Source organism: Physcomitrium patens, chromosome 8 (genome assembly GCF_059467195.1).
Source record: "Physcomitrium patens ecotype Gransden chromosome 8, ASM5946719v1, whole genome shotgun sequence".
Taxonomy (NCBI): Eukaryota; Viridiplantae; Streptophyta; class Bryopsida; order Funariales; family Funariaceae; genus Physcomitrium; species Physcomitrium patens.
Genome location: NC_143417.1, coordinates 17,940,379 through 17,967,128, shown reverse-complemented (window position 1 = coordinate 17,967,128; position 26,750 = coordinate 17,940,379). Strand labels below are relative to the sequence as shown.

General features: G+C 41.2%; 2 protein-coding genes and 1 long non-coding RNA gene across 6 annotated transcripts; 2 read left to right on the top strand and 1 right to left on the bottom strand.

The window, feature by feature from the left end:
* Positions 1–668: 668 nt before the first annotated feature.
* On the bottom strand, positions 669–5,622 carry LOC112285456 (uncharacterized). Its single transcript, XM_024526309.3, has 6 exons — positions 3,433–5,622; positions 2,599–2,718; positions 2,298–2,414; positions 1,761–1,850; positions 1,485–1,592; positions 669–1,252 (listed from the first exon to the last, which is right to left on the bottom strand). The coding sequence occupies exons 1-6, from the start codon at positions 5,224–5,226 to the stop codon at positions 1,127–1,129; spliced, it is 2,355 nt and encodes a 784-aa protein (XP_024382077.1). The 5' UTR covers positions 5,227–5,622; the 3' UTR covers positions 669–1,126.
* Positions 5,623–7,790: 2,168 nt separating this feature from the next.
* On the top strand, positions 7,791–12,655 carry LOC149988497 (uncharacterized). The gene is made up of 2 exons (XR_016504618.1): positions 7,791–11,927; positions 12,090–12,655. It is a non-coding gene; the product is annotated as an uncharacterized LOC149988497 (long non-coding RNA).
* Positions 12,656–21,443: 8,788 nt separating this feature from the next.
* On the top strand, positions 21,444–26,072 carry LOC112285882 (uncharacterized). 4 transcript variants are annotated; one of them, XM_024527210.3, is made up of 7 exons: positions 21,444–21,512; positions 22,640–23,313; positions 23,668–23,791; positions 24,138–24,325; positions 24,506–24,568; positions 24,824–24,892; positions 25,446–26,072. In XM_024527210.3, the coding sequence occupies exons 2-7, from the start codon at positions 23,122–23,124 to the stop codon at positions 25,506–25,508; spliced, it is 699 nt and encodes a 232-aa protein (XP_024382978.1). In that variant the 5' UTR covers positions 21,444–21,512; positions 22,640–23,121; the 3' UTR covers positions 25,509–26,072. The 4 variants fall into 4 exon arrangements, with proteins under 4 accessions (XP_024382978.1, XP_090108882.1, XP_090108881.1 ...); XM_090252756.1 differs by having other exon boundaries at positions 21,453–22,419; XM_090252755.1 differs by having other exon boundaries at positions 21,489–22,361.
* The last annotated feature ends 678 nt before the right edge of the window (positions 26,073–26,750 follow it).

The window sequence follows — 26,750 nt, the reverse complement described above, 5'->3', positions numbered from 1 at the left end:
TGCTATAACATTTTCTCATGTATGTATTATGTATGTATGTATGTATGTATGTATGTAAAATCCAATTATCAGATTTATTAGTTTTTTTAGTTGTGTGTTTTTAGGAATCATGTATTAATTGTTGAAATATGTTGTTATTAAAAACGTGCACCCTTAACATTTGCCCTATCAATTAAATCATGTTTTTATTGTTTCATTTATTTGTAACATATTTTTATTATTGATGTATTGGTATTATAATTAGTTTGTAAAATCAGATATATTAATCCTACACTTAATGCAAGTAAAATAATTTTGTTTCAAACTAAACTTGTGATATTAAAAACATATAAGTCAATGCATATTTAATGATGTTTGTAAAATTTTATGATTCAGCAGTTCAATATTACAAAAAATCATATACAAATATTACAAATGTTACATATTGTATACAAATATTACAAAAAAAAATCATATACATTATCTCTTGTATCATATTATTTGTAGAAATCATCTACAATTTTTCATATATTAGCTTTAAGGACTGATTATATATATGCAGGACAAAATAAACAGGACTCTGCTTTAAAGAAACAGAACAACAGTTCAAAACAAACAGGACTCTGCTGAGTGATCCTTGTGTATAAACGAGGACGCTTGTCACCAGCTTCAACATAATAACACACCGATTCATGTGTTTATCTCACTTTCAAACTCCTAAAATTAGTCAGCAATTGTTTCAAGAGATTTACTGAGTCTTTCATATTTCAGTTTGGAAGCATTAAACCTGGCTAACAGGGACGGGACTGGCATGAATACCCTAGAAAGACCGAGGAGCCTGGACCTAGAAAACAGCGGTCTTTGTTTAATATCGCATTGTACACGAATGCTGGTCTTAATGTCGAATTCATCACCAATTATTGAAGGAGCACGCATTCTCAGGGCTTAGATGAAGTCTCCTCCTCATGATACAGGGACAATGCATTTTGGCTAACCGCCTAGTGGTGATACCACTTCTCAGCTTGTCCACAAAAATCAGTCCGCATCGGAAACCTATAAGGCTGAGACCTCCTATTTGACAATTTGCTCTAGTTCAAGACTAAAAGGTTTCTCTCGAGCAGGATGCACGAGGCAACAGGGACTACTTTCATGGAGTGAATAAATGTGACGAGGCAGACATACTCGAAGTACCATTCGGGGGGTCAGCTTTGTATGAGCTTTGTCTTTCCCTTTCCAGCTGGATCAAGTGAGTACGCAAACTACGCTCCTCTACCTGTTCACACATCAACCCACAAGAAAAGAAACTGGTAAGAAATTTATGTAAAGGAGCTTGTTATTGTGACAATTAGAGCCTCTATTTCTTCTCAAGTGAATGCCAACAATATTTGACCGACATCAAACCTTCCGCGGACATTTAAACGAAATCACTAACAGCACTATACTCGTTAAAATGCTTCAAAACATGATCAGGTAAACATTGTTGAGAGGTTGGGGTAGCTGCTTACTTCTAAAGAAGCTGCTACAGACAGGAGGTCTCCACATTCTTCTAACAATGCTCTCTCTTGAGCTGCTGTTTCTGCCAATTGTGATAATAGCGCTTTCATACTTTCTGTCTGCGAGGTGAAAAATATTTGTCAAAAAAAACTGCAGCGAGATTTCCGCTACCTTAAAAAAGGTCATGCAAGGCTAATGCAATCAGTCCATCCACACGATAAGATGAGATGAAAATGTCTACATAATTTAACAAATTAGTCTTCTAATTCTCTTAAAAGAAAATTCACCTTAGGTAGAAGGACGTAAACAGATCCTTCAATTGCAGTGAGTACATCTACTGCTAAGTAAAGAGCTTCTTTTACAGCATGCACATCCGCCTGCATGCAAGTTTGAATCAATGATAGTAATTGAGAAGTTCAAACCACAACTTACTACGGTATTGAGCAGAAAAAAGTACCGAAAGTTTGCAAGTCCTCATTTGCAAAAGAGGGAAATTTGCAAAAAACAGCCACAACGTATAGTCTAGGTATGGAATCAGCCTGCTACGATGATCTTCAATATTGAAGCAACCAGAATAATTGGAGATATCTCTTGCTTAAATATGCTTAATTGCAAGAGAACATATGATTTTGTAACAATTCTTATCTTGATACCACTAAACATGTGTATCCCCAAGATTGTGGTAATCTAAAGAGCTCTGAGAGCGATGACATATAGCTTCGAATGGAGCCATTGTCAAGACTAAGGAAAGTATCAAGACAAGCATGTGATAAATTTGATAATGTTTTGAATGACAACGCATACAAACGAAAAAGCCCCCTTACCCGAGCACCTCCTGTTACTGGGACCCTCAAAATTGCAGATTCCAAAGCTTCCATACAACCCGTCAGTGCATTAGAGTGCTCCTCCTCTACTGTTTCCCAATCTTCTAAATGGGTTGCCTGCATGAGATAGAATGATGGAAATTCCCAAGGCATGTCAAATGAAGAAAGCAAGAGAAGCTCACTAGGGATTCAAACAAGTCAAGCTGAAAGATCAACTCCTTGAAAGCGAGTTACTCTGAATATGTTCCACATCACGTTGATGGTAGATTGTGCCTTACAGGAGACAATTGGCATTGCTTACATGCGTAGAGAGGATAGAGCGAAGTTTGTGAGCTTGCCGTGCTTGCTGAAGTTTAATACGCTGCATGGCTACTGATGTGCGCAACTCAGATGTCTTGACCCACACGTAGTACAGCTGCCTCTGCAATATCCAAACACAAGTCAACAGGCACAAGTAAATCGTAAATCCGATTTTCGTCTAACTAGATCAAAATTCCAGAGAATGAATGTCTTCTTGGGGTGTAAATCGATCAGGTACAATCGGATGCACTACAATATTTACTACTTTTGATTCCTAAGTTTGGAGTAAACGTATATTTCAATTACGATGCCCTCCACCCGTTACAAGATTAACACAAACAGAGAAACAGTTGAATAAAGGCCACAACTTTCAACCCCCGCATCAGATAGAACATCAGCATTATAACGTGCACAGAAAACACAAGTACGAGGAGTTGGGACTCTTCTACCTCCTCTCCCAATAAATCGGCAAAAGGATCCAAAGAAGGTTAATCTGGCAACTACAACTAGCTGGATTAATGCAGTAAAGATGCTCAGCAGGAGCATCCCCCTGGTAATAGAGATGTTTTCGACATATAGAAACGACTTCGACATTGACTCCTGTGAGAAATGATTGCGCAGGTATTGTTGAGGCATTTTTCCGTAGCCGTTTTCATCGACAAAACTCTCAATTGCAACACACAACTCTGGCCGTAGGAGTGAGATAAAATAAAAAGCTTCTAAACTAAGAAAAAATGCTGACTCTGAAGTCAAATGTCAACTAGATATAGCTACAATTGCTTCCAACTTCATCAGATTGTTGCGAAGGTGAAGCAATGAGAATAGTATTATGTACCTCAGCCGTTGCTTTCTGGGCACGCGTTACTGCTTCAGCTCGTGCATTCACAAAACGCCATTGCAGCCAGCGATTGTGGAGGATTCTCAACAGTTGAGCTTCCTCTTGCTGGGTTAGTGCCTTCTTTCCTCTGCTTCTACCATCTATCCCAAAATTCAGAGTGGTGCCTGCAAAATTTCGAGCGGTGCCTGCCAGCGCTGCTGCTGATCCATTCACAGGCCGCGACCTCTGTGGACTGGGCAATCCCCTCGATGGTGATGTGCCCTTCGAATGCGAAGGTGATGATGGTGGATGTGGTGTTGACGGGGCAGAGTTGCCCGACACTCGACCAGGGGAAAGAGCCCAGGAAGATGTGCTCCCATTCATGCTCTGGTTCATAAGCATGCTTGCAGCGGATTGGTGGGGCAACACCTTGGTGCGTCTAATTGTCTTAACAGGAACAATAGCGACTGCAGGAAGATCAACGCCTGATGATCGATTTCGACCCCCTTCAGAGAAGCGTCGGAGTCTATTGCTCATGTCCTGCCACACACGGGCAGGAATGGTTGCTCCTCTTCCAACTCGGACCTCAGGTGCAGAGCTCCCGGAAGACACACTCTCAGTATCAGACATATTCTCAAGAGGTACAGAAAGAGAATCCACAGTGGCAACTGATTCTTGTGAAAGCCGTCGGGCATGAGTTGCATGATCGCCTTGAAATGTAGTATTACTGCAGGGATGGACATCATCGCTGTCACTGCTAGCTACACTCACCTGAGCTGCACTCTCTGTCGTCCCTGTTCTACTTCTACTGGGACTGGGATTGCGTCGTAGTGCTACTTGACCGGGTGTTGCAATGGGACCGTCATTGGCAGATCGATTGAAACTACGAGAAGAAATGGATTTTGTTCGAGACAAAGGAGTTACAGGACGGCTTTGCCCAGTCATCGTCGGTGATCTCACGAGAGACAGTTTCCTCTCCACAGTGAGATCTGTGCTTCTGGTCATGTTTCCACCAAAATTCTTTCCTCTGCGCATGCCAGGCCACCTCTGATGGTCAAGCTTAGAATGAGAATTTTCTGTAGGTCGAGCAATCTCAGCTTGATCAGCGCACTGACGCCGCATTGGAGAGCCTTTTCGACATGGAGTCCCTGGAACGTGTGCAGTACCATTTCCATTTCCTGCAGGTTTTAGGGTGTGGTTCGGGTGTTTACCAGTTGTCTCTTTCTCCCTTCCCCTCTTCGCCTGACAGCTACTCACACTGTCTTCGTTGGAGTCTGCACTCTGCTTGGCTGCAGACATGGAGGGCCACAATTCGGGACCTTTGGACAGCGGCGGAGCTTTGACGCTCGAGGTCAATCCTTCCGTGGTGGAGCTCAACGAAGTCGTCTTCTTCTCCGACGGCGGAGAGACAGCAGGCCATGGTCGTCTCCTCTCCGTCGAGTAAGAACGCTTCAGAACCTCGGACGCATTACTGCTGCGCCCCAAGTTCGGGGAAGGGTGCCGAACGACGCTCTCAGATGGTCCTTTGGCACAGGAACTAGGAACAATGCTATCCTTTCTAACTGGAGAAGACTGGCGAGAAGAAGGTGCCGAGGGTGGTTGCCTGGCAGGAGAAGGATTGAGACTAAGAGGCGAAGGATTACGACGATTTCCTGCAGGTGTGACCAGAGGGGAAGGGGAAGCAATTGAACTCTTGTACCTGGACGTGATCTCCATAGTTCGCGATTTGCGCACCACTTTGACCTTCTCCACGGGCGGATGACTTCCGTAATTATGTACATTGCCGGCTTCCCTTTTCTTCTCAGTCTGCATCTCCCGAGCATTTTCTGCGGGAGTAATGGGAGACGAAGGCACCACCGCGGCAACCTTAGTCCAATACTATCCTGCTCGTTCCTGCCCCTCTCAGAACTCATATACCAACTACTAATATTCACATCACCGGAGCTATTCCACCTCCGCCTCTCATCAGCAATCACATTTCCAGCTCTACCACCTTCCACTACCGCCCATGCCACATGAATGCAGCACCAACAATCGCCAACCCTCAATCGACCTTTCACTGAACCTCCCCCTTACCCGCCTGCTGCTTGATCACTCCCGCGATACTCCTCCTCCAGGCCTGCCCTTCCTCACATCGTCTCCCTTCACATTACACCCTCCTTCTTCGACTCTTCCCCATTTAATCATCATCTCCCTATTAATCACCTCCCTACATCTCTTTCTTCCGCGTCATGTCCTAATTGTCAGACCTCTCACTCTCTCTCTCTCTCTCTCTCTCTCTTTCTCTCATACTCATCAAAAAACCCAACATTAAGAAAAACACAGTCAGAACCTCAACTCCACTACGGCATTTGTTCCGCATGAGCTGACATCCTCACCAAGCTGACTCAAATTTTTTTTCTCTTCCCATTCTCTCGACTCTCACACTTCCATCAATGTGTCCTTTCAAAAATACCAGAAGCAGCCTCGAGTGGATATCCAAGCAAACCGACCGGAGCAAGACACAAATCACAGGAACACAATTAAACCCGCGAAAACAATGCAACACGAGTGACTGAATGCAGCAACATAGGTCCTGGGGGAGGGAGGGGAGGGGAGGGGGAGAGGAACGGCAGGCAGGCAATCTTCGAACTGGACATGTGTCGGGCCTTGGCCCCACGCGGTGCAGGGGGACGAAGGGGACGAGGACGGAGGGGGAGTGGGGAAAGAGAACCAACCAACCCTCTTCTGCCGTTCAAATCTTCTGTCTCGTGACATCTACGCAAGACAAGGATTCCAGGACCGGGAACTTGCTGTACACGGAGGAGGACAGGGAGGGAGGGAGGGGAGGAGGGTGGCGGTAGGGGTTAGGGAGGAGTGAGGAGGGATGTTTCAACGGACGAGGCTTCAACGGATCTCCCCTCCTCTCCTCTTCCTTCCTTCCTTCCTTCCTTTGCCTCTTCCTCCTGATATGAATGTCTCGTGTACATATATATTTAGCTGAATATATACATATAATTTAGTCAGGCCGCCATTCCATAAGGAGGATCACAGCAAAAACTGGTGTGTGTCGCATTCTAGGCGAGCTTGAGTACGCTCGTGCGAATGAGGTAAGTTCGGGGGCACGCCTTGGGAACCGGGTCGCTATTCTGGTCCATGACGAACAGAGAGCGTCGGTGAAATGGATGTTTTCTAATCGTCTTGCACACATGGCAATCAGGCACGGAAACGGGAGGCAGTTCCGAATGCAACACGCCAGTTCCACATCGGAATCTCCATCCACAACCCCCCTCCCTATTTGATTTTTTTAAGCACGGTTTCATGACTTTGGGCGTGAGATATTTTATTTATTGCTTCCGGGGAGAGAGCTTCCTACTACTCCCTCGTAGGCTGCTCAAACCCCCAATCAATGGTAAGAATCAGTCGGGCACACTCTGGTTAAGATTGTCCGAAGACTCCTCGACACCAAGATTGCCGAGAATGCAGAATAATGAACCAAGGTTGGTTCACAGTTCCCTCCCTTTATTTTGGGGGGGGGGGGGGGGTGTGCAAACAGGCATGCATTCATGCAATATGAATGTGGCCAATTCCAGCAGCCAGATGGCATCACCACACACCTCGGAATGGCGTTCGTTCATCAGTGGATTCATTCATGCACACATTCATCCATCTATTGTGCTGCTGCATGCCCTATTCCCCTCCTCTCTCTGAAGAAGGAAGGAAGGGACAGAGAGAGCACAGAGACGTCCATTTCAAATGGCACGATGATGATGATGATGATGGTACAACAACAACAATGCTGGCATTCCTTCTTCGGCATTCTTCTGCTTCGGTGTTCTTCTGTGTTCTTCTGGTGTTGCTTGGCACCCAAACTACCTCCTCCTCCTCCTCAAGCGAGGGTTCTGTCTCTCAGTGTGGGTTCTGTCTGTCTATCTGTCTGTCATTCACTCACTCACTCACTCACTCACTCGTTCACTCCCCAGCAGCAGCACAAAGAGTGTCTCACGTCATTTAGGCCCCCCATCCCCAAACTTACTTACTTTTTAAGCCCATCCATTCATCCAACCATTTCTGCATTCATGCGTGTCCTTCATCCATCCAGTACAACGTTGTTGGGGCCCTGACTTGGACTCTTTCCTCCTCCTTTTCTTTTCTTCCTTCTCTTTCTTTTTTCCTCTTTCTGTGTTTTCCCGATGTGGAAAGACTATGGTTTGTGTGCCTACTACTCTATCAAGTAGGCCACTGTACTAACCCTCGATCCAAGCTTTGGACCAGAGTCAATTGCATGGTCTCTTTAATAGTGGAACTTGCCCACCATGCAACTACGCTAATTAATGGATGGATGAGTTGACGAATTGAAGGATGAACGTATTTATGAATGGATGGATGAGTTGACGAATTGAAGGATGAACGTATTTATGAATGGATGGATGAGTTGACGAATTGAAGGATGAACGTATTTATGAATGGATGGATGGTTGAGTGAATGAATAGAGAGATATGTATACACATATATACATTAAATCCTCATTAACCTTGATGTTTTTGATGTATGCTTTTTACTAGAAAGGTTGAATGAATTGAGTTGACATATTTAACACAAAGATATTTTGATAATATGGTGGTTTTGAAATTGTCATAGACAAAGCAAATAACTCTTTAAATGATTTTTTTGAATAAGGTGCATTATAACAAATCACATTCTGTGTGGATTTTCTTCCTTTATTGTTTGCAGTTTTTGTAGGAGAGATTGCCGTCAATGGTGCTATCAAATAAGTGTATAAAAATATCAAATTAAACCACGACAATATTAATAACAATTTTTGTTAGAATCTTGGCCATATCACAATCTGCAAACACTGACTTGGATCACCTGATGCCATACTTTTCAGTATTTAAAGTTTTAATTACACAATTTTAGTTTTCAAAGAAATAACAGCACTGTAACATTTTATTTTTTAAAAAAATTATCAATCTGATTTTTTTTTTGAATTATAGGCCTAGATTTCATTAAAATACTAAATTACTAATCATATGCAAAAAATAGAGGTTTAATTGAAATATTTTAGTTTACTGGTTGTAATTACCAACATAAAGAATTTGTAAAAGAAGGCACTTTAGAAAATCCATTCTATACATGCGTTTTTTAATTATTAGATAAAAATATCAGTAATTAATGTAAATTACAAAAATATAATCTCCATTCAAAACTATTTTTGTAAGAAAAGATGAATTCTATATATATGTATACATGAAAATTCAATTATTTTTTCATGACTACATCCAATTTTAAATAACCAGCTTTACATTGTAACGTGAGCAAAATTTGGGTTACAAATGCATTATTCTTTTAAGCACTGGCAACTTCAACCTGAAAATCCACGATGCAAATAACAATGAGATATAATATCAAACATTAAGTGTGTTGAAATATTAGAAAAGTATTTAAATGATTATAACCAATACACAAAGAGATATACAAATCACTTATTCTTAAAAGAAGAGTTAAAAGACTAAACATGGTCCAAGTATTATCTGCGCACATATTAAATTCTAAGTAGATGCTCGTTCTTCAAGCTTTTGGAAATCTCACACAAATCATAGAGACAACTTGTTAGGAAAGCATTCTACAAGTTAGCCACCGAAGTGAAAAAGAAGCAACATTGTTAAGCTTGTAAATTAGACTTGAAGCATAGGCGTCTATCATGAATTTCGGTCTAAAATAAGCTGAGAAGGTCCTTTGAAGAGTTATAGTAGATTTTATCTGTAAGACAATTTTCAAAATCATTTTGAAGTTCATCTTAATATATCACCACCTAAATGGTTCATGTACCACATATTAAGAAATCATTCTAACAACTAGAGATGTTGAATTCTTCATTTAAATTTTAACCTTCAATGTACGATTTCATTTTCTTTTAAGATCTAGCTTAAAAAGAAGTTCCGATTAACTTTTGAAAGCTTAAATGTACCACGAAAATAAAATAAAAAAATAAAAAACAATAATTTTGTTGATATTTATTTCTTAAATATCCGGTTGCTGTTGAAGATCATTGGGAAAATAAAAAGGAAAAAAAAAAAAAAAAAAAAAAAAAAGATTCACTGTGGAACATGATTTATAAATTCACAGAAGTTTCCGTCAACTTCTTTTGTAACAACTGTAACACCTGCATCCATTCACGTCTCTCTATTTTTTATTATAAATATAAAAAAATTCAGGACTTGAATATGTAATTTAAAAAAAGAAAAAGGTGCTTCATGTATGGCACAACCGTAATTCGTCGTCGTTGTCGTGGAAACCCTAATTCTCGAGAGCCCCACCATTTCCTCCCTTCAGCTTCGTAGCCATGGCCATTTCGATGCCGTGGAGCCCATTCCTGCACGCAATCGGTTGCCCATGTGATCTACGGGATGGCACGTTACAATTCTTGCGCTGCAGATGTTTTAGCCTCTCCGCTTTTTCGTTCTTTTTCAGTTGAAATGGTTTTCAGGACATTTTGTGGCCCTAGTTGCTTTGCACGTTGAACTTTGAGATTGTTTGCGTTCACTTCGATGTGTGACCGTGGTTGTATAATGGATACTTTTGTTTAATGAACAGCCTGCACTTTTCTCCCGTGCTGGGTTTCGAATGAAACAATGGTCTGAATTTTTGTTTTGTCAGAATTCAAGGTTTTGAAACTGCACTTCACATGTAATGAGTTGTGCGAAATGTTCTGCTGCCCTGTCTGTAGAATTTATTGCATTGGCGGATTTCCATCAATATCATTACCAATATTGTCATTGTAACATTTATTTGAAAATAAAATTTTATGAAATGTTTTCATGTAGAACTGTAGGACACCTCACAAGAGATTTACACTTGTACTGCTTACTAGGTCTGCAATTGCTCTCAAATTTAAGTGAGGGACTGGCTCGGTGAAATGTAGAACAGCAGAGCTACGTCCTTGGACAGGGTGTTACGGTATCTAGGCACTCTAGGTGAATATCAATAAGATGCTTTGAGTGGTGGTGAATGAGAGTTTATTCGTCGGCCACTTCTGGACATTGAATTGCGTCGTCATGCCCAACTCTGATAGTGCTTTAATCTATTCGAAACGTTCTCTTTGTGTTCTGCTTTACTGTTAGAGAATATGAGCAGGATAAGGAAGATTTCCCGCGCAGGGGATTGAAGCGGATAAACCTCTCTTTCATACATTTTCCGCAGATTGTAGCGTACTCCAGCGGGAACGGTTTCTGTACTTACTGCCCACCTTCATACTCACAGCACAAGTACGCAGTTCGACGAAGAAAAATCGCAAATATAGCAGTCTATGTTGCTGATTGCACAGTTCAAACAGTGTTGAGTACGGAATGTGCTTTCGTACGTTGTGGCCGTGCTCTGACAAGAGCTTTGACTTGAGAATTGAGGCCATACCCTGTAGCACCTTGATTGGGAGAGCTGTACGTGTCTCCTGTGTCTTAGTGCTGGTTGTTTGGTTTACATGGACTGGTTCGAGAGGTTACTGGAGCTCTGGGAACTCGGTACATGCCATTATTAATCGTGGCAACTAGATGACGACCTTGGCAACGCAGACGCATTTATGCCCTGCGAGGTGAACCCTTGATTCCCTTAACAATTTCTGAACGCAGTAGTTGTTGGGTATGTTCCAAGCAATTGACAGTGTAGATGCATCCGAAATGACTCAAGTACCATCGAGAACTGGCAGGCTTATGAAAGCTAGTTTACAATTCGAGGATGACTTTGAAATGGATCTTCGATCTGTTGTAGAGAAAACACAATATTGTGGATCTTGCATCAACATTCATTTTAGTGAAAAGTGGTTGTTGCAATGCGACGATCAAATCCATGACATTCTGCGGAGCCTTGTCCTTGTCGGCACAATAAGACTTTTTTAAAGAATTCACATGACCTATGGCGTAACCAATCTGCCAAGTTCATAGCTGCGTAAAGCTATGTGCACGTGCAGGTATGTATTGGCGCTATGTGATGCTAATACACTTTCTGAAGCATCGACATAGATGCGATCGAAGATCTAGGCATCAACAATCGAAGTTTATCTTTACATCCAAGTGAATGAAATATGATGGTGATTCTCTGGATGTAGAGGATTGCATCGACATAACTCACAGGAACGAAACAGGTATATAACGTTGGTTGATCTTGAAGCTCTTTTGGATTAATGAATGTACAGAGCAATTCAGCACGATTAGAGTCTTTATCGGGACTATCAATGACCTATTGTATCTTTCCTACAGTACATCAAGTCCCGTCACTAGATATATGCCACTCAAGCCTTTGGCTCTTCAGAATAACCACTACAATTGACGGGTCCTCATGTTTCAGTCAAGTCCAAAACACTGTCAATGAGCTTCTAGTTATTCTTTTCCTAGACTTGATAGTATCAAGCTTTCGTAGCAGTTGAGGAACTTTGAGTGGTGGCTCCAATTACGCTGACCTTTTATAAACTTACGGACTATACTCAGAGTGCATGCTCCTCCTCCATAACACTTATTCAAAGAGTTCCCTCTTTCTGGTACTGTCTCACTTTCGACTTGGTCTCTCCTTGTGCAGTGAACTCATCTTCTGGTGCAAATTTGAAGTTTGATTTTCAATTACCAATTCCATGCAGTCGATTTAGTGGATGTCTGCAGAGGTCTCGGTTCACTAAATAGACCTTTCTATCTACGGCATACAGATTACAATTGGCACCCTGGAGAGGCTACGTTAGAAATGATACAAAGTTATACAACGTCTGGCTCAAATATTGTTGATGGAATTCCCACAAGCCTACATTGACACAGAGTTCGGGTATGGCGTCAAAATTGGAAACTTTTTTTTTTTATGTGTCTGCCTACAATTTTAGTATTGTCCAGTTCTCCAGAAATGAAGCCGAATCTATTTGAGTTGGTCCATCTTGGAGGGCGATCTGGAGCACGATCGTGTTATCGTAGTCTTAAACTAAAACGGTGATACTGGGCTGAAGGCATGTAAGAAAAAGGGGTTATTTAGAGCCAGTAGAGAAGTTGATCTTTAGTTGGCACCGCTTGTGATTCTCTGCTGGAATCGGTCCCAAAAAAATTGCTGTAATGTTGGTGATCGGTAGTAATTCTCCACTGTGAAAACAAGTTAAAAGAATCTCTGCATAGACTGTATATGAAAGTCACACTCCTTGCAGATTATGACTGCATTATGTGACTCTGTTACTCTGATAATATTCGAAAGTGATAACATGTTTAACCAGTGAATGTTAAGATGGTTAAATTGAAGTGGTTTTCTTCATGCATACATATACGTGTGTCCTATTAGAGATATGACGTAGGAAAACAAACATAAAATGGATGCCTCGAGGAAAGCGAAGAAGTAAGAACCTGGGGTATACTCATCAGTTTCCTTTGAGCTTCTTTGCTCCCGTTCATCGGCTTACCGACTGAGTGCCAGTGCACCACTGTAGTCGGTAAAATGCCTCTGTAAAATGTCAGGAGCACACTGGAAGGCGTTAGCTTATAAGAAGTGGTTAAAAGTTCATTTCAATCACGATTTGTTTGTCTACTTCAAAAGTAGTGTATAGATACGGTTACATGTCCTTGGAGCTCACTGCGGTGTGAAGCAGCCACATCCCATCTCTGACTGGTGCGTTGTATTGGACTGGCATGGACTGGAGTGAGCACAACCATAGGCAGTTAGCCAGTCTAAGCCGTGTTCACGAAATCCAGTGTTTGTGACTTCTAATCCAATGTGATACATACTCTAAGTCTTCAATTCCTTCAACGCTCCAGCTGGTGTGCAGAACCTTGTTTTGGGGTTCTTGACCAGACCCATCTGACGAAGTTCCTGTGAATGTGCACAAGGGCGATCCACCACTGCAATGCACTACTAATTCAGGTGATGCTGGCAGGGGTTTCATAACTTCGGATCCTGCAGACAGGCAAGCTGTGACAAGTTCTTGCAAAAGGGATATCAAGGGCCTTCAGTCTCTGAACTTTCGCTTTAGGATTGCGAGAGCTTCTGGGGGTTGCAGTGAAGTAGTTGAGAAGATGCCAAACATGGCCATCCCTCTGACTTCAACACGTGCTCTCTGTGCCCTGATCTTCAATTCTATCGTACTCACCACTTCTGCTTGCTTCTCTCATTTACCTGTTCCTTGCTCGCTTTAGAGCAGTCGCCTTGCACCTCATTCTCATTTGTTACAGCTTACACTCAATAACTGAATTGTGTCATTAAAATCAGATTTACTACATTTAGGCCTCTTAAGTGAACATTGAGATTCAAACAATCGTCGATACTCGAGCAGCTCCTGGTTAAAAAACTATTTAATAACACCCATGTTGTGTTGTTCCTGAAGAGGAGTTAGAATATGACAAGGACTGATGATAGGGGAACAAGTGTGGCTTTCAAGCATTCAATGCCTGACTCCCTCCTTTTCAGCATGCACCCCAAGCGCGGTTTCGGAACCATCTTAATCTTCATAAGAGTGGTCATGTAAGACAACTAGGTTCTACTGTTGTACAAAGTACCCTACAGTAGATAAAAACTTGGACTCTAATTTTTTTGATCCAGGTGTGAAAAAAGGGAGAAAACAAGAAGAAACTGGATTTTCAAAGTGTGTTACGTGTGGAAAACAAACGATCTTTCGAAGATGAATCCTGCATGCAACATATGTCACTTCCACGTTAACTTAACAGACACTGTAACTTGACTTGTGAAAACCGGGGGATATGGTACAATCCGCAATGCCACCTAGTGTGAGTGGTGCCAAACAATGCCCTTCTTTTGTAGTTGCCGACTTCCCCTAATTGCACCTTCAATTGAATTTTTCACTCCGACTCAAACTCAATTCTTTCACAGAAAAGGAGCAATTGGAAATAGCAACCATGTAGACAAGGGAGGCAGTATTTTGCCCATTGAAGAAGGGGTGGGGGAGTTTTGAATAACAGAGTTGGAGCTGTGTGGATTGTTGTCAATAGAGCCCGTACAAGATTACGTTCATCCCAGTCAAGGCTGATCCATGTGGCTGGGACCCAGATCAAACGACAGCTAATCCCCCTTTCCAATGCCAGAGCGTTTGAAACATTTTTTTTGTGGCAGAGCAAGGTAACTTGGATCCCCTCACTCTCCAATTAGGACTTGCATGTGGACTACAAACAGTGAAAGAGAAAATAGCGAGAGAGAGAGAGAGAGAAAGAGGAGTCTTTGCGATGCGTGATGGTGGGCAACTTAGCTTTTCATGGATGTGAATGATTTTTCTCAACTGTGTAGATGTAAAATCTACACAAAGTGGTGAAAGGGAGGCTTCGATCATTCGTGCATAGGCAGAAGTCAGGAATTTTCAAGGTTCGTGGCAGTAGCAGTGCTGCATTAACAAGACTGACTGCATCAAATCCTCATCAGAATTTGAGAGAGAGAGTGAGAGAAGTCTCTCCTGTTTAACTGGGGCTCAATTCAGCTTCTCATGTCCAAATATTTAGATACCAATGGATGTGGGTGGTGTTAGATTGTGGGATTTCCTCAGAAGTTTCTGGAGAATGTGGACTGTTTCTCTTTGAGAAGGTGGAGCCAGGTGCTACCTTGACACTGTCTATAAATGACACTTTTTCAAACCGGGATATGAGGGGCACCAAAATTCCGCAGATTCCAAGGCGAAAACCCACTGGAGCACCAACCAATGAATTGGGGGGGGGGGGGGACTGAGAGTCAGCTACAAAGCACCCAATGGGGGAAAATAGATATATATATATATATATATATATATAAATTCTCATTACATATTTGCACATACATACATACATACACACTTATATATATGCACATACACATACATACACACTATTGTTATTGTCTCTTGCTCCAAAGAAATCTCAAAAAAATAGTTGTCTTTCTCTCTTCTCCATCTCACAAACTATGGATCATTCTAAGGCTATGAGAAGTCTTGATTATCCTAGTGTGTGGAAATGTTCATGCTTAAATTTTCATACTCTTCTTTGTGTTTTGAATCTTCTTTTCAGAAAGGTGATGGTCCTTGTGAAATTTGCAGAAAAGCAGGAGATGGGGGAGAGTGGGCAGTAGTAATTGAATGCTTTGAAAGAAATATTGTGTTGTCTCCAACATGAAATAGTTCCAATATTCAAACGCTCGTGATTAGTAAGGTAAGAGTGGTATAATTAAACCTGCATGTTTTGAGTTCATAAAACATCACTCCTTGTGAAAGAAAATGCATGCAAGCCCTGCCAAAGAGTGTGCAGCCACAAAAGAGCTTTATTAGAAAGTGTATTTTTAGGATGGTTACAAGATTCATTAGCTCAGAAAGATCAGGCTATGAATACCTAAAAGTGCCCAGCAATCATTGAATAAAGCCTCGGAAATCCCATGAAGGAAAAAAAAAAAAAAAAATACAATAATAAAGCTTCCATAACCAAAAAAAAATGCCCACAGGTGGAATTATGTGAAACACTACAGAATTCAATTTATATCACACCAACTTCCTTTTTCATGACCAGTTGGTTTATTTTTGGTCTAATGTAAAAACTCCAGTTTTAAAGCATCAGTTCTGTGATTTATGTAGAAGTTTTTGTCATCATCACCAACTTCTTTTTCTTTGTCTTTTTCGATTGTCATTTTGATAATTAGAAATTACAACTCTTAATGACATTGTTTTTTTTATTTTTTCCCTTCATTTTCAAAATAGTTTAGTTAAATTTGACCCAATCGAGCTTTTTAATATATATAACCACATATATTAAGATAATTGGATTCTAAAATAGTATCATTATTTATGCATGTATAGATGTGCATATGATTTTTTTATGTATACATGTAACAAAAATACATGTGCACCAAACATTAAATTCAGGCAATATAACATTTTAAAACCTGCCAAATGGTATTTTTGTATGTCAACAACTTTGCACTATGAAAAGCATGACTTTAATTGAGACTGTTGTTGAATTGAACAAAAATATTCATTACTCTGAACAAAGAATTTATACCTAAAACACTTGGAAATCTGTAAAAAAGAAAAAAAAACCAAAAACAAAATAAGATAAACCTCCAAGCAGGTTGTGTAATGGAGTTTTATGCAGAGAGTTGAACCAAATTGACCTTGTTTGAGGGGAAGTCAAAGAAGAATATTTGGTCAAGTATTGGTCCAATTTAAATAATGAGCAGTTTTTTCTTTCTTTTATCTTTTACCCCTTTCCTTCAAAAGTGGTAAGATAATTGAATCATGGTTAACATGGAGAATTTAAAATCCTGATTGATACTTTTTTAGAAAACACTTTGGCACATTCCATTGTGTCATGATAGAGGCCAACTCTTTCAGGCCATTCATCCATGAAAGAGCAAGAGAGTGGTTGGTTGGGTGTGTGTAAACAAGTGGCTCTTGTTGATCAAGTGGATGGCTGCATTTTCTTATGAGTTGGCAAAGCTCCAAGACTTTTTGGGATGAGCTCAATTGAACAATTCATTCCATTCATGGCAGACCTTTGCCATGTCAAAACTTGAAGACACTTCTTTGAAACACCTCTTTTCAAGAGTTGATTTATTTTTTTACATATTGATTATATGCATTTGTTTATAGAGAATGGGTTTCTATCAAGAGATATGAAGCAGCTTTGAGACTGGTAATAGAGTCTGTGTGTGTGTGTGTGTGCAGCACTGCCAATGAAGTGATGTATTTACTTGACCAAGTTCTTCCAATAATTCTTATAATCATATGATTGGATTGCTAAAGATTAAAATATGATGTATTGTAATCTCTCAAAGACATCTACAATAGCAATATGTATGGTAGCATGTCCACAATAAAAAGACTCTGATGGAGTGGAGCTTGATGCTTGTGATATCATAACAAAGTTTTTAATGCAAGCATCTTAGAACAACCTGTTGCAAATATTGTAAACCTTCACTAGTTTATGAATCTTAAAGGCTAAGGCATGTCAAAGCCCTTTATCCACAACTCCCACAACATCTTAGTCCTCTTTCTATTTATAAAATAGATCAAAGAAATTGTATTTTTCAATTAAATTAACACCTTATAACACTCAATACAACAATAATAACACTGTTGTTAAAATATGCGATTTGTTTATTTTTAATGTTTTAGTCTTAGTTTAAAGTGTTTATTTCTAAAATTGGATGTTTTAAGATAGTACAATCCTATAAAATATCTATAAAAGAAAGATTAAAAATATTATAGTTAAAATAAAATTAATGCTTGTGTTAGAATACAAATAATAATACTAAGGTTTTATATCAAAAAACCAACTATAGTTGATGATAACTAATAATATACTAAAGTTGTATTTATATATATTTTATTAACATTAGCTAATGTAAACAAGATGGTGGGAATATTTAATATTAGTATATTGTTAGTTATTAACATCAATAATGTAATAGAATTTTTTTAAAAAATAATTGTCAATTTTAATCAATTATAATTTTGATTTGTAGTCTAATGTAGAGCTTGCATGTACCTCCAATAAGTAGAGAAGCAAATAATTTAATAAATCTAGACATATAAAACATTGGTTTCAAATCTTTAATATTATTACGATTTTTTACCTTCCAAAAGTATATTTTTTATTTTGATTTTAAATACCAATGAATCAACCCATATATTTATATCATTTATGCCAAAAGTAAAACAATATCTTTGTGTAAATAAAAAAACAAGATTCTAGTTACAATTGATATTAGTAAAATCTATTTTTATCAAAATAAATATATCCAATATTTTTTTAATCTATTTTTTTAAAACAGTGAAATGGTGTTTTGTATCACAATTAAACCTCCATCACAGATTTTTTAAGATATTTGACTAAGGTTATATGTGTTACTTTACAACAGTGAAATAATGAGATCTTAAAATAGTATGTATATATTTAATTATATAAATTTAGTTACTATTTATGCTATAATTTTTATGTAATCAAAATTTTAAAGAAAATGAAGTAAGAACAATAGATATTTGTTCACTTGCCTTTTGTGCATTATCTCATATATATATAGATAGATAGATAGATAGATAGATAGCTAATGGTGATGCATATTATCAAGTTATATTATGATTATTTATGAAAATTTCCTCACTCAAAGTTCAAGAGATGTTTTTATGTAATTAACACATACAACAAAACAATCTATGAGGTTGAAACTCAAGCTGTATCCTAAACTGACATACCCATGATGAAAAATATGATAATCATGATGAATGTAGTTGGTTTTCATTGATATTGAATCCAATAGTGAAGAAATAAATCTAGATATCATTTCGTTTTTTTCATCATGGTTAGGATAGATGAATCAATTTAGTAAAAGCTTGAGTCTATTTAACATTCCTCTATGTATGTATGTATAACCCAACAAGAAATTCTAGCGCACACAAGACCTTCATTCTGGTAGATTCCCTACATTATTATGTAATGTTGTAACCCTAAATTTTTCCTTGTTCATTTCAGGTCATTCATCGTCCCCACTCCATCCTCTCAATTCTACGAGATGTCTCCACATCCAACCCGAATGGATGAGAAGGGTAAGGGTGGAGGGGGCAGAGGGGACGGGTGGATGGATGAAGGAAGAGTGGACGAATGTGTGGATGAGAAGCAGCGGGGCATCACTTTGTGTTGGCGGCGCCATCAGCACCCTTCCTTTGATGAGGCCTAGGCTGGGCTGGGCCGGGTCGGGGCCGAGATCCGACCCAGCCCAGCCCAGCATTGGCCCCGTGCTCCTCCTGCTCCTGCTGCCTTGTAGTATGGGTGTGGGTATGGGTATTGGTGTATTTGTATTTGCCGAACTTTTGCAAATGATGCCTTGGCGGAATGGGAGTGGAGGGTCCTTTGTCTGCTGCTCAGTTCCAGGCTGTCCAAATGGATGGACCAGGAGCCCTGCCTGGCTGCTCCCCCTCCCACCTCTCTCATTCTCTCTAGCCTGGTACCGCCGACCAATCGGATGAATGATACTCAGCGAACCTGAGCCCATCCATCTCTACGTCCATTTATTCATCCATCCATGTATCACCCCCCCCTTCCAATCGCCCTTGACCAATCAGACAACACACAGGGCATGGGACCACATCCATGTGAATTTATTACAGCAGCAAATCCAAGTGATCTCCACCAAGTATGTGCCCAATGGAAGGAAGGATTGTCCATCCCTCCCTCACCCACAACTCTTGCCAATGGGGGTATTAGCAGGCAGATTTCCACCAGCCCACCCACTTAGAAAAGAAGTTTTTAAGGGGTTTTTGTTTTTGTTTTTTTTTTTCCTTTCCTTGCCCTCCCCTGCAAGTTCCATGGATCATCACTGGCTACCACCAAATACCATATCTTAGATGCAAAGGGAGAGCTTCCTATTCTTCTTGTGCAGCTCCCCAGCAAAGAATAACAGTCCAAGCCACCATGTTTGACTGTGGGAGTAAGCAGGGCCTGGGAAGACAAAGGAAGGGATGTTGACCCCACTGCATTCATGCCCCTATTACTACTGTAAAACCAACCAGGAAGAGAAGGGAAGGGGAAGAGAGCCAGAGAGACAGAGAGCTGTGTCTGTCTGTGTGTAGAGCAATGAGCAATGAGCAATGCAGCAATGCTGCTGCATTATATCTTTCATAACAGGGATACTCCCCTGTTGCCACCACCATTCCTCACTGCCATCAGCACACAGACAATTCCAAAGATGCCCATCATTTGCCCTTCTCTCCAATGCCCACAGAATGATATCACCAAACCATAAGAAGGAAGGAAGGACTCTCTCTGTCCATGCTCTCTGCCTTGCTTTCTCATCACCCCCCCTTATGTACAAGATGCACACACCCCCCTTCCTCTCCCTTGTTTCCTCCCAATGGTCTTTGTTTTTGTGGGTTTTATTTCTTATTATTATTATTATTTTTTTTGTTTTTTTTTGTTTTTTTGTTTTTTTTTTGGAGGTGTGATTGTTGTGGCAGATGTGTGAAGATGAGTGCAGTGGGAAACATGTTCCTTTTTCAAATACAGTATGTGCATACACACATGTACATATATACATTACATCTGGGACATACTCTCTGGGTAGAAGGTGTTGCTTCCAACTGGTAGAGGTAAGACCATTCACACACTGCCACTTTAGCAAATCCCATACACTTCTTGGAACAACAGGACTTTCTAATTTGGATGTATGTTTTGCTACACTTGCTCATTTACTTGCATGTGTTGGTTTTCTTTTTCTTTTTCTAGAAGGGGTTTAAAAAAGATAAGGGAAAATAAGATGCTTGCACCAACCAACAAGGCTACTCAAATGAGTTGCCAGACTGGAGTACAAATGGGTTGTCTCTTTTTGTACTGTTGTGGGTGATTGTTGTGGACATCCTTTCCCCTTCCAGTATTCTACGTGCATGTTACAATCAATCAACAAAACAGTAGAAAATTCACTCCTCCCTCTCTCTCTCTTTCTCTCAGTGTAGTTGTGTTTCAAGCTCAGGTGTACTGGAACCTCAGGTTTAACTTTCTCTCACACACCTGGGTTGAACAATGCTCAGAAAACAAATTGAAACACACATAGTCTGCATAATATAACCATAATAATATAGATACATTATTGTGCAAGTGAAGTTTCACAGCACAAAATCACATGTAACTTGGCTTGGGTTGTAGCAAAATTAAATCCTCCTGCCCCAATGCCAGGCGTCGGGGAGGCAGTCGCAAAAGATCATTCATTAGAAGAGCAAAAAATTCTTCTATGGCAAGCACCCTGAACTAGAGAAACAAGCTGCAAGAGGAGGGGGGGGGGGGGGGAGGGAGTGATGGGAGGGAGTTGATATTTGTGTGTGGTTATGGTGGGGGACCAGGAGTGGGAATAGAAAGGCAGTCCGCAGAGTGGGGCGGCACCGAGACGAAAAGCCTGGGACACACTAACGGCGGCTGTCAGCCATCTCCTCACCTCTGGTCTATTATTACCCACCTCCTCTGTAGCAGTAGCTGTAGGTACCGCTCTATAATGAGGCCACTCTTACCGGCAACCGTCCGTCCCCGGTGGCTCTTCCCCCCCTGTCAAGTAACTCTCTCACCTTGTTTTACATGTTACCTTGTCTGTACTTGTTGCTGCTGCTGCTTCTGCTGCTGATGGTGGTGGAGCTTTTTGAGCTGTGGGGGTGGGTGTTTTTCTTTTCTTTGCGGTGGTGGTGTTGTTATTGGGATGCAGTGGTAGTGCAGTGCAGTGCGGAGTAGTGCGGAGCAGTGAGTCAGAGATAGTCAGCTCTCCTTCTCTTCCTTTCATCCTCCTCCTCCCTACTCCCTCTTGCTTTCTCCACAGGTCATGGTCTGTGCATCTTCTGCACTTCTCCAAGATTCCCTGCTCGCCTTCTGCTCACTCCTCGCTTCCCTACTCCTTCCTCATGCTTCATGCTTCTCCCTTTGACGCTGTTTGTGATGTGGAGCTCGACGTGGGGTTGTATTGTGCCTGCGAGTCAAGCCTGTGGAGCAAATTATGACTTCAGATTAGGGGGATTTCGATCGCGTGCGTGCTAGGGGTGTTGGCGAGGAAGAGGAAAGAGGAGAGTTTGGAGGTGTATGAGTTTGCGAGAGATTTGTTTTACGTGGCTTGTCGCATTTGGGGACGAGGATTTTGTTAGTTCGAGAGAGAGAGTGTGCAGAAAAATGATGAGCTTGTTGGAGCGTGGGACTGTTTTAGCGAGTGGAAGTATCTTTGTCGCGGTTTTTTAGATTCTGCAGGTGAATCTGAAATGCGGGGAGGAATGTGTTGATGAAGAGGTCTGATTGGTGCATATCATTGGCATGCAACGTTAATGAAGAAGGTCCCTCCCCCCGGTTACATTCCTGTTTTGTGCAATTGAGGGCGCGGGTATCTGGTAGGTAGCTCTGAGTTTATTTAGATTTGACCAGAGTGACATCGAGAGTAAGAGGGTGTGCGTGTGTGTGGCACGGGGCCGAGTTTTTGTAGTTGAAGATTGCTGCATCACGAACGAAAAAGTGCTACTTAGGTGAACTCTAGTCCCACCGAAGTAGTACAAGTTTACAGGGTTAGCAGCAATGAAATTGGTATGTTAGAGTGCTCTGGCAGTGGGCCGAACGTTGGCTTTTAACATTTTTCTCCCAGTTCTATTTGTCGACATGAGCTTGCACTTTGCCAATGCGTGGTAGTGTAATTGTCGAAGCAGTCTTGCAAGATTACTCACTTCCAGCTTTGGTCTGTGAGTTGATACCCACGTCCGTTTGCCGTAATTGATTGCTTTCTTTGTTGTGCGATCTGATCCTTCAGAGACTGAGGGCTCGGGTGAACGAGTGCACGCAGTTACGCAATCAGAATGAACGATGGCGGGGTTTGGGCACTGGTTCTGGTTGCCGGAAAAGATCCTGCCTGTTCAAGCACACCGTGACGAGGGCGTGAGGGGCTAATCTTCTCGGTCAGGAAATACGGCAGAGGGGATGGACGGTGCATGTTCCCCAAATTTCGATAAACTCAGTCGTTTTGAGCTTGAGGCGTGAGCTTTGACTTGAGCTACCGTTTGATAACCGGAAAATGTGGATTTGATCTTGAAATTTTCCTCAGGACGTCAATTGTTCTATTTGCTGGGGGAATGCGTGAGATAGATTTGAAAACATTGAGATCATGACTGGGCCAGTCATTGTTGCAAACGGTTAAGAGTATCAAGAGCAAGAGGAAACCGTGGACTGAGAAGGGAAGCAGAGAAAAAAAAGCAGTTGTGTTGGGACACGGCTTGGGTTGAGTTTAAGTGGAAAATGCTGGATACTGAAGAGGGCCCGCCGGCCGTTCACTACCGTTCCGGCGAGGATAGTGGGGAAGAGGGGCTTGCGGTTCTACCCAGACACACGAAGGTCCTGGTCACGGGCAATAATCGCACCAAGTCTGTCCTTGTGGGACTTCATGGAGTTGTTACCAAGGCCGTCGGTCTTGGAGGGTGGCACTGGCTGGTATATCCAGTTCTTTAGAACCAATCTTTCAGTAGAGCTCTGTTAATGTGTGAACCCAACTTACTGCTCTTTTTCTACGAGTAGGGACGCAGATTTTACTCTATTGGAGTCATGTGTTAGCTCATCGGAAAGTATTGGATTTCAGAATCAAATCAGCTTCAGCACTTGTATCAACCTGTGTTTGGAAGTGTCTGGTAGAAGATAGCAAAGTTTTTAGATATTTCTGGCCCCTGTTAGTTTAAGATTAGCCTTCTTCTTCTTCTTCTTCTTCTTCTTCTTATGAATTAGACTACGTCTTCGGGAGATTAGTGTCTATCAGTTTTGTTTCCTGACGAGGAAACGTGTTGGTTTCAGGTTCTCACAAATGGCGACGAAGTCAAGCTTCAGCGGAATGCCTTGAGTGTAATCGAAGCTCCTTCTGGTCACGAAGAGCATGACGAAAATGAAGACAATCCGTTTTCTAGTGGGACAAGTCTAGGTTTGCATTTTTGGAGATTTCTTCCCACCCAACGTGGTCTTATCGCATTGGGTTGATACGTACCATCGGACATTGCCTTGACTAGACTGTGAATTTATGGGACAGCCAATGACCAGTTGAAGGCTTATCCTTTCTGGTAGCACGTTAGTGTTGCTGGTCAATTGTTAAGTCTCGGTTCGGAAGAGGTTCTTAGCATTGTTATTATTAATATTATTGTAGTAGCAGTAGAATTACTACTAGCAGGCATTCTTGCTAAAAAACAAAGAGCTGTGGCGGATGGGGTTTGTGTTGTATAGTTGAATTATGATCTGAATGTAGTACTATTTTTATTATTTTTTGGGTACAGAAGATAATGTTCCCCGAAATGCATTCAAGCCAAGAGTTCAGCTGCGAAAGCCGTCTATGACAATTGCACGTCGTCCAAGTGCAGCAGATGAGGATGTTCTAGCAGCCGAACACGCAAATTTCAACCGGATGTTTGAGAAGAGAGACGAGGTGGATGAGGGAACAAGTCCAACTTCCAATGCTTTACCGGTATGGAATGCCCATATTGTATTTCTTCCCTACTTCAGCTTACATGTTGGACACTCATCTTGATCACACCAATTTGGTCGAGCTCAGAGTGTCAATGGCTTAGCTTGGCTACTCTGAAATGGTTTGCTTTAGCAATGCGGACTACGCTGAGACATTACTGTCGATTTTTGCCGGTTACAGTTGGTGGACTTGAGTAAGCTGGAAACCGCTGCACTGAAGAGATACCGAAGGCACTTTAAACTGGTAATCCTTGCCGCTTTGTTTGAAATTCAATCAAATTGGAAGGAGCAAAATGTACTGTCACGGTTGATCCTTGGGGGAAAGGAAAACTGCAGACAAGTGTAACGTTAGGATTGTTGCGACCATCCAAATTTTGTTTCATGTGAAAGGGGTTCAGCTGTGCTGATTCTGAGCTCCATCTTGGTGTACGTAGGTCAATATGAATAGTATAATGCATAGGACAATGTGTTGTGCTGATTCCTGCCTCTGATCTTATAGGTGGAAGTTGGTCCAAACTCAACCAAGGAGCAGCTTCTGCATGCTGTCGGTCGACATTTCATGTCACAAGTGAGGATTATTACTACATATTTACGTACTTTTCTGCGGAATCCATCATCAGAATTGAATTCTTCTCTTTTCAAATTCTTTTAAGAGTATCTCTCGCTGACGAGATGAAAACTGTCCTTTAATGGTTTGTATACTTCGTTTGACCAAAAGGCCTCTGAAGTTTTAGCAAACGCATTGACCTAGAGTATTTGATAACTGCTGTATTAGACGGTGATGTCAAGAGATTTTAGTGGGTGTAATTTCTAAAAGTCCCATCACAATTATGTGTAAGATGCCCATACTCAATTAGTCTCTCAGCTGAATTTCCAAAGTGCTCTTAATTTCCTAAAAAGAATATTGCGGAAACACTCGCTGACTTAGAACATAGTAAAATAAAAATTGCTTCTATTTTGCTAGATTTTGTCTTGTCAGCGTGAGTTCCACGCTGGCTTGATAACTTGGCAGCTTGGGTCATTTCGGGAGTACAATTTCTCTGCTGACCTATAAAGAAATTCATTAACATGTATGGCCTGAAAAGTGTGCTAAGGATGTGCTTTATTGTTACGCTGTGCAGGAACTGGACGAGGCACAGGTCATTGCCGCGTTCATGCAGGCTGCAAAGCGTCCAAGGGCATAACCCGACAGCTCTCATACAATTTAAGCTCATTTCTACGATCTCCACATGCTTGGAAATCGGGTTTCTGGTGGCAGGGATGAGGAGCATACGATATAGTTGAGTGGAACAACCAACCTCTGTCGTTGGATGGTCAGTAGAGTCAACCCTACGTCTCCTCCGGATTCTATTGTAACATAGACAAGACTCGTATCTGTGAAACTCTTCCCTGGGTTTTTACACAGAAAAGGGGTCCTACTGTAGCCATTGTCATTGGATGAACCTTTTTGGTTACGTCATTAGTTCCACCATTTGTACAGAAGAAGCTCGGATGAGCAGAGGGGGTGGTAGTGTGGTATGTCTAACTAATTTCTTAGTTACCTTTCAATTGCAGTGTACAGAGGATCATTTGATGCACTTGTAGCAGTCTGCTCCGCATCAACTGTTTTATTCAAGGAATAGCAAACGCCCCGTACAGATCAAGCAAAGAATTCTGAAGGCTACCCTTGTTCTTTTATGGGATCTCACCACCTTGATGCCCAAGGTTGTATATTCTTACTAATTAAAGGAAGACTTCCCTTCTGTACACACCCACGTTTTCTCACCGAACAACTCATTTAGTTTCTGTTGTACTGATCAAGCCGTATTTCTCAATGTTTCGGTGATTTTCTGAAACAATTTGTACAGACGTGGCTGGTATCTCACTTTTCAGTTTGAATACCTGGTGAGTGTATTAACTATAAGGGTTGGTCGTACTGATCTCAGATGTTTTTGTTAGTCTACTTTAAAAACGTGTGTGAATCTTGTTCGAAACTTGCAGCATATTTTGACTGGGTCGATCCTTAGGTTTGCCGCAGCGTATAATCCTGTTAACACGATTGTAAGCTGGAAATGATTCTTTTGTTACTGTAAAAAAAAGGTGTTAGCAAACTGACACAATGTTAAAGAATTGTTATAACCTAAGAACTAGGGGGACCCTAGTAAGTGAGAGTGAGCGAGTGAGAGAGAGAGAGAGAGTAGGTCAGTCATCACATAGCCTCACTGTATGGGTTCCCAGCTTGGGGTCTGACGCAATCAATTTTCCCCATGTGACTTTTCATTTTCTTCATATTTCTATGCTGCTATGTTTCTGAACAAAGACAAACGATGGAGCCATAGACCGTCCCTTTTCAGAGGTCAAAGTCTACTGGAAATGACTCAACCCCATGAAATTCTTTGAATTTTTTTATTCACTGTAATTTCCAAATTCATGTTTTATTACAAATA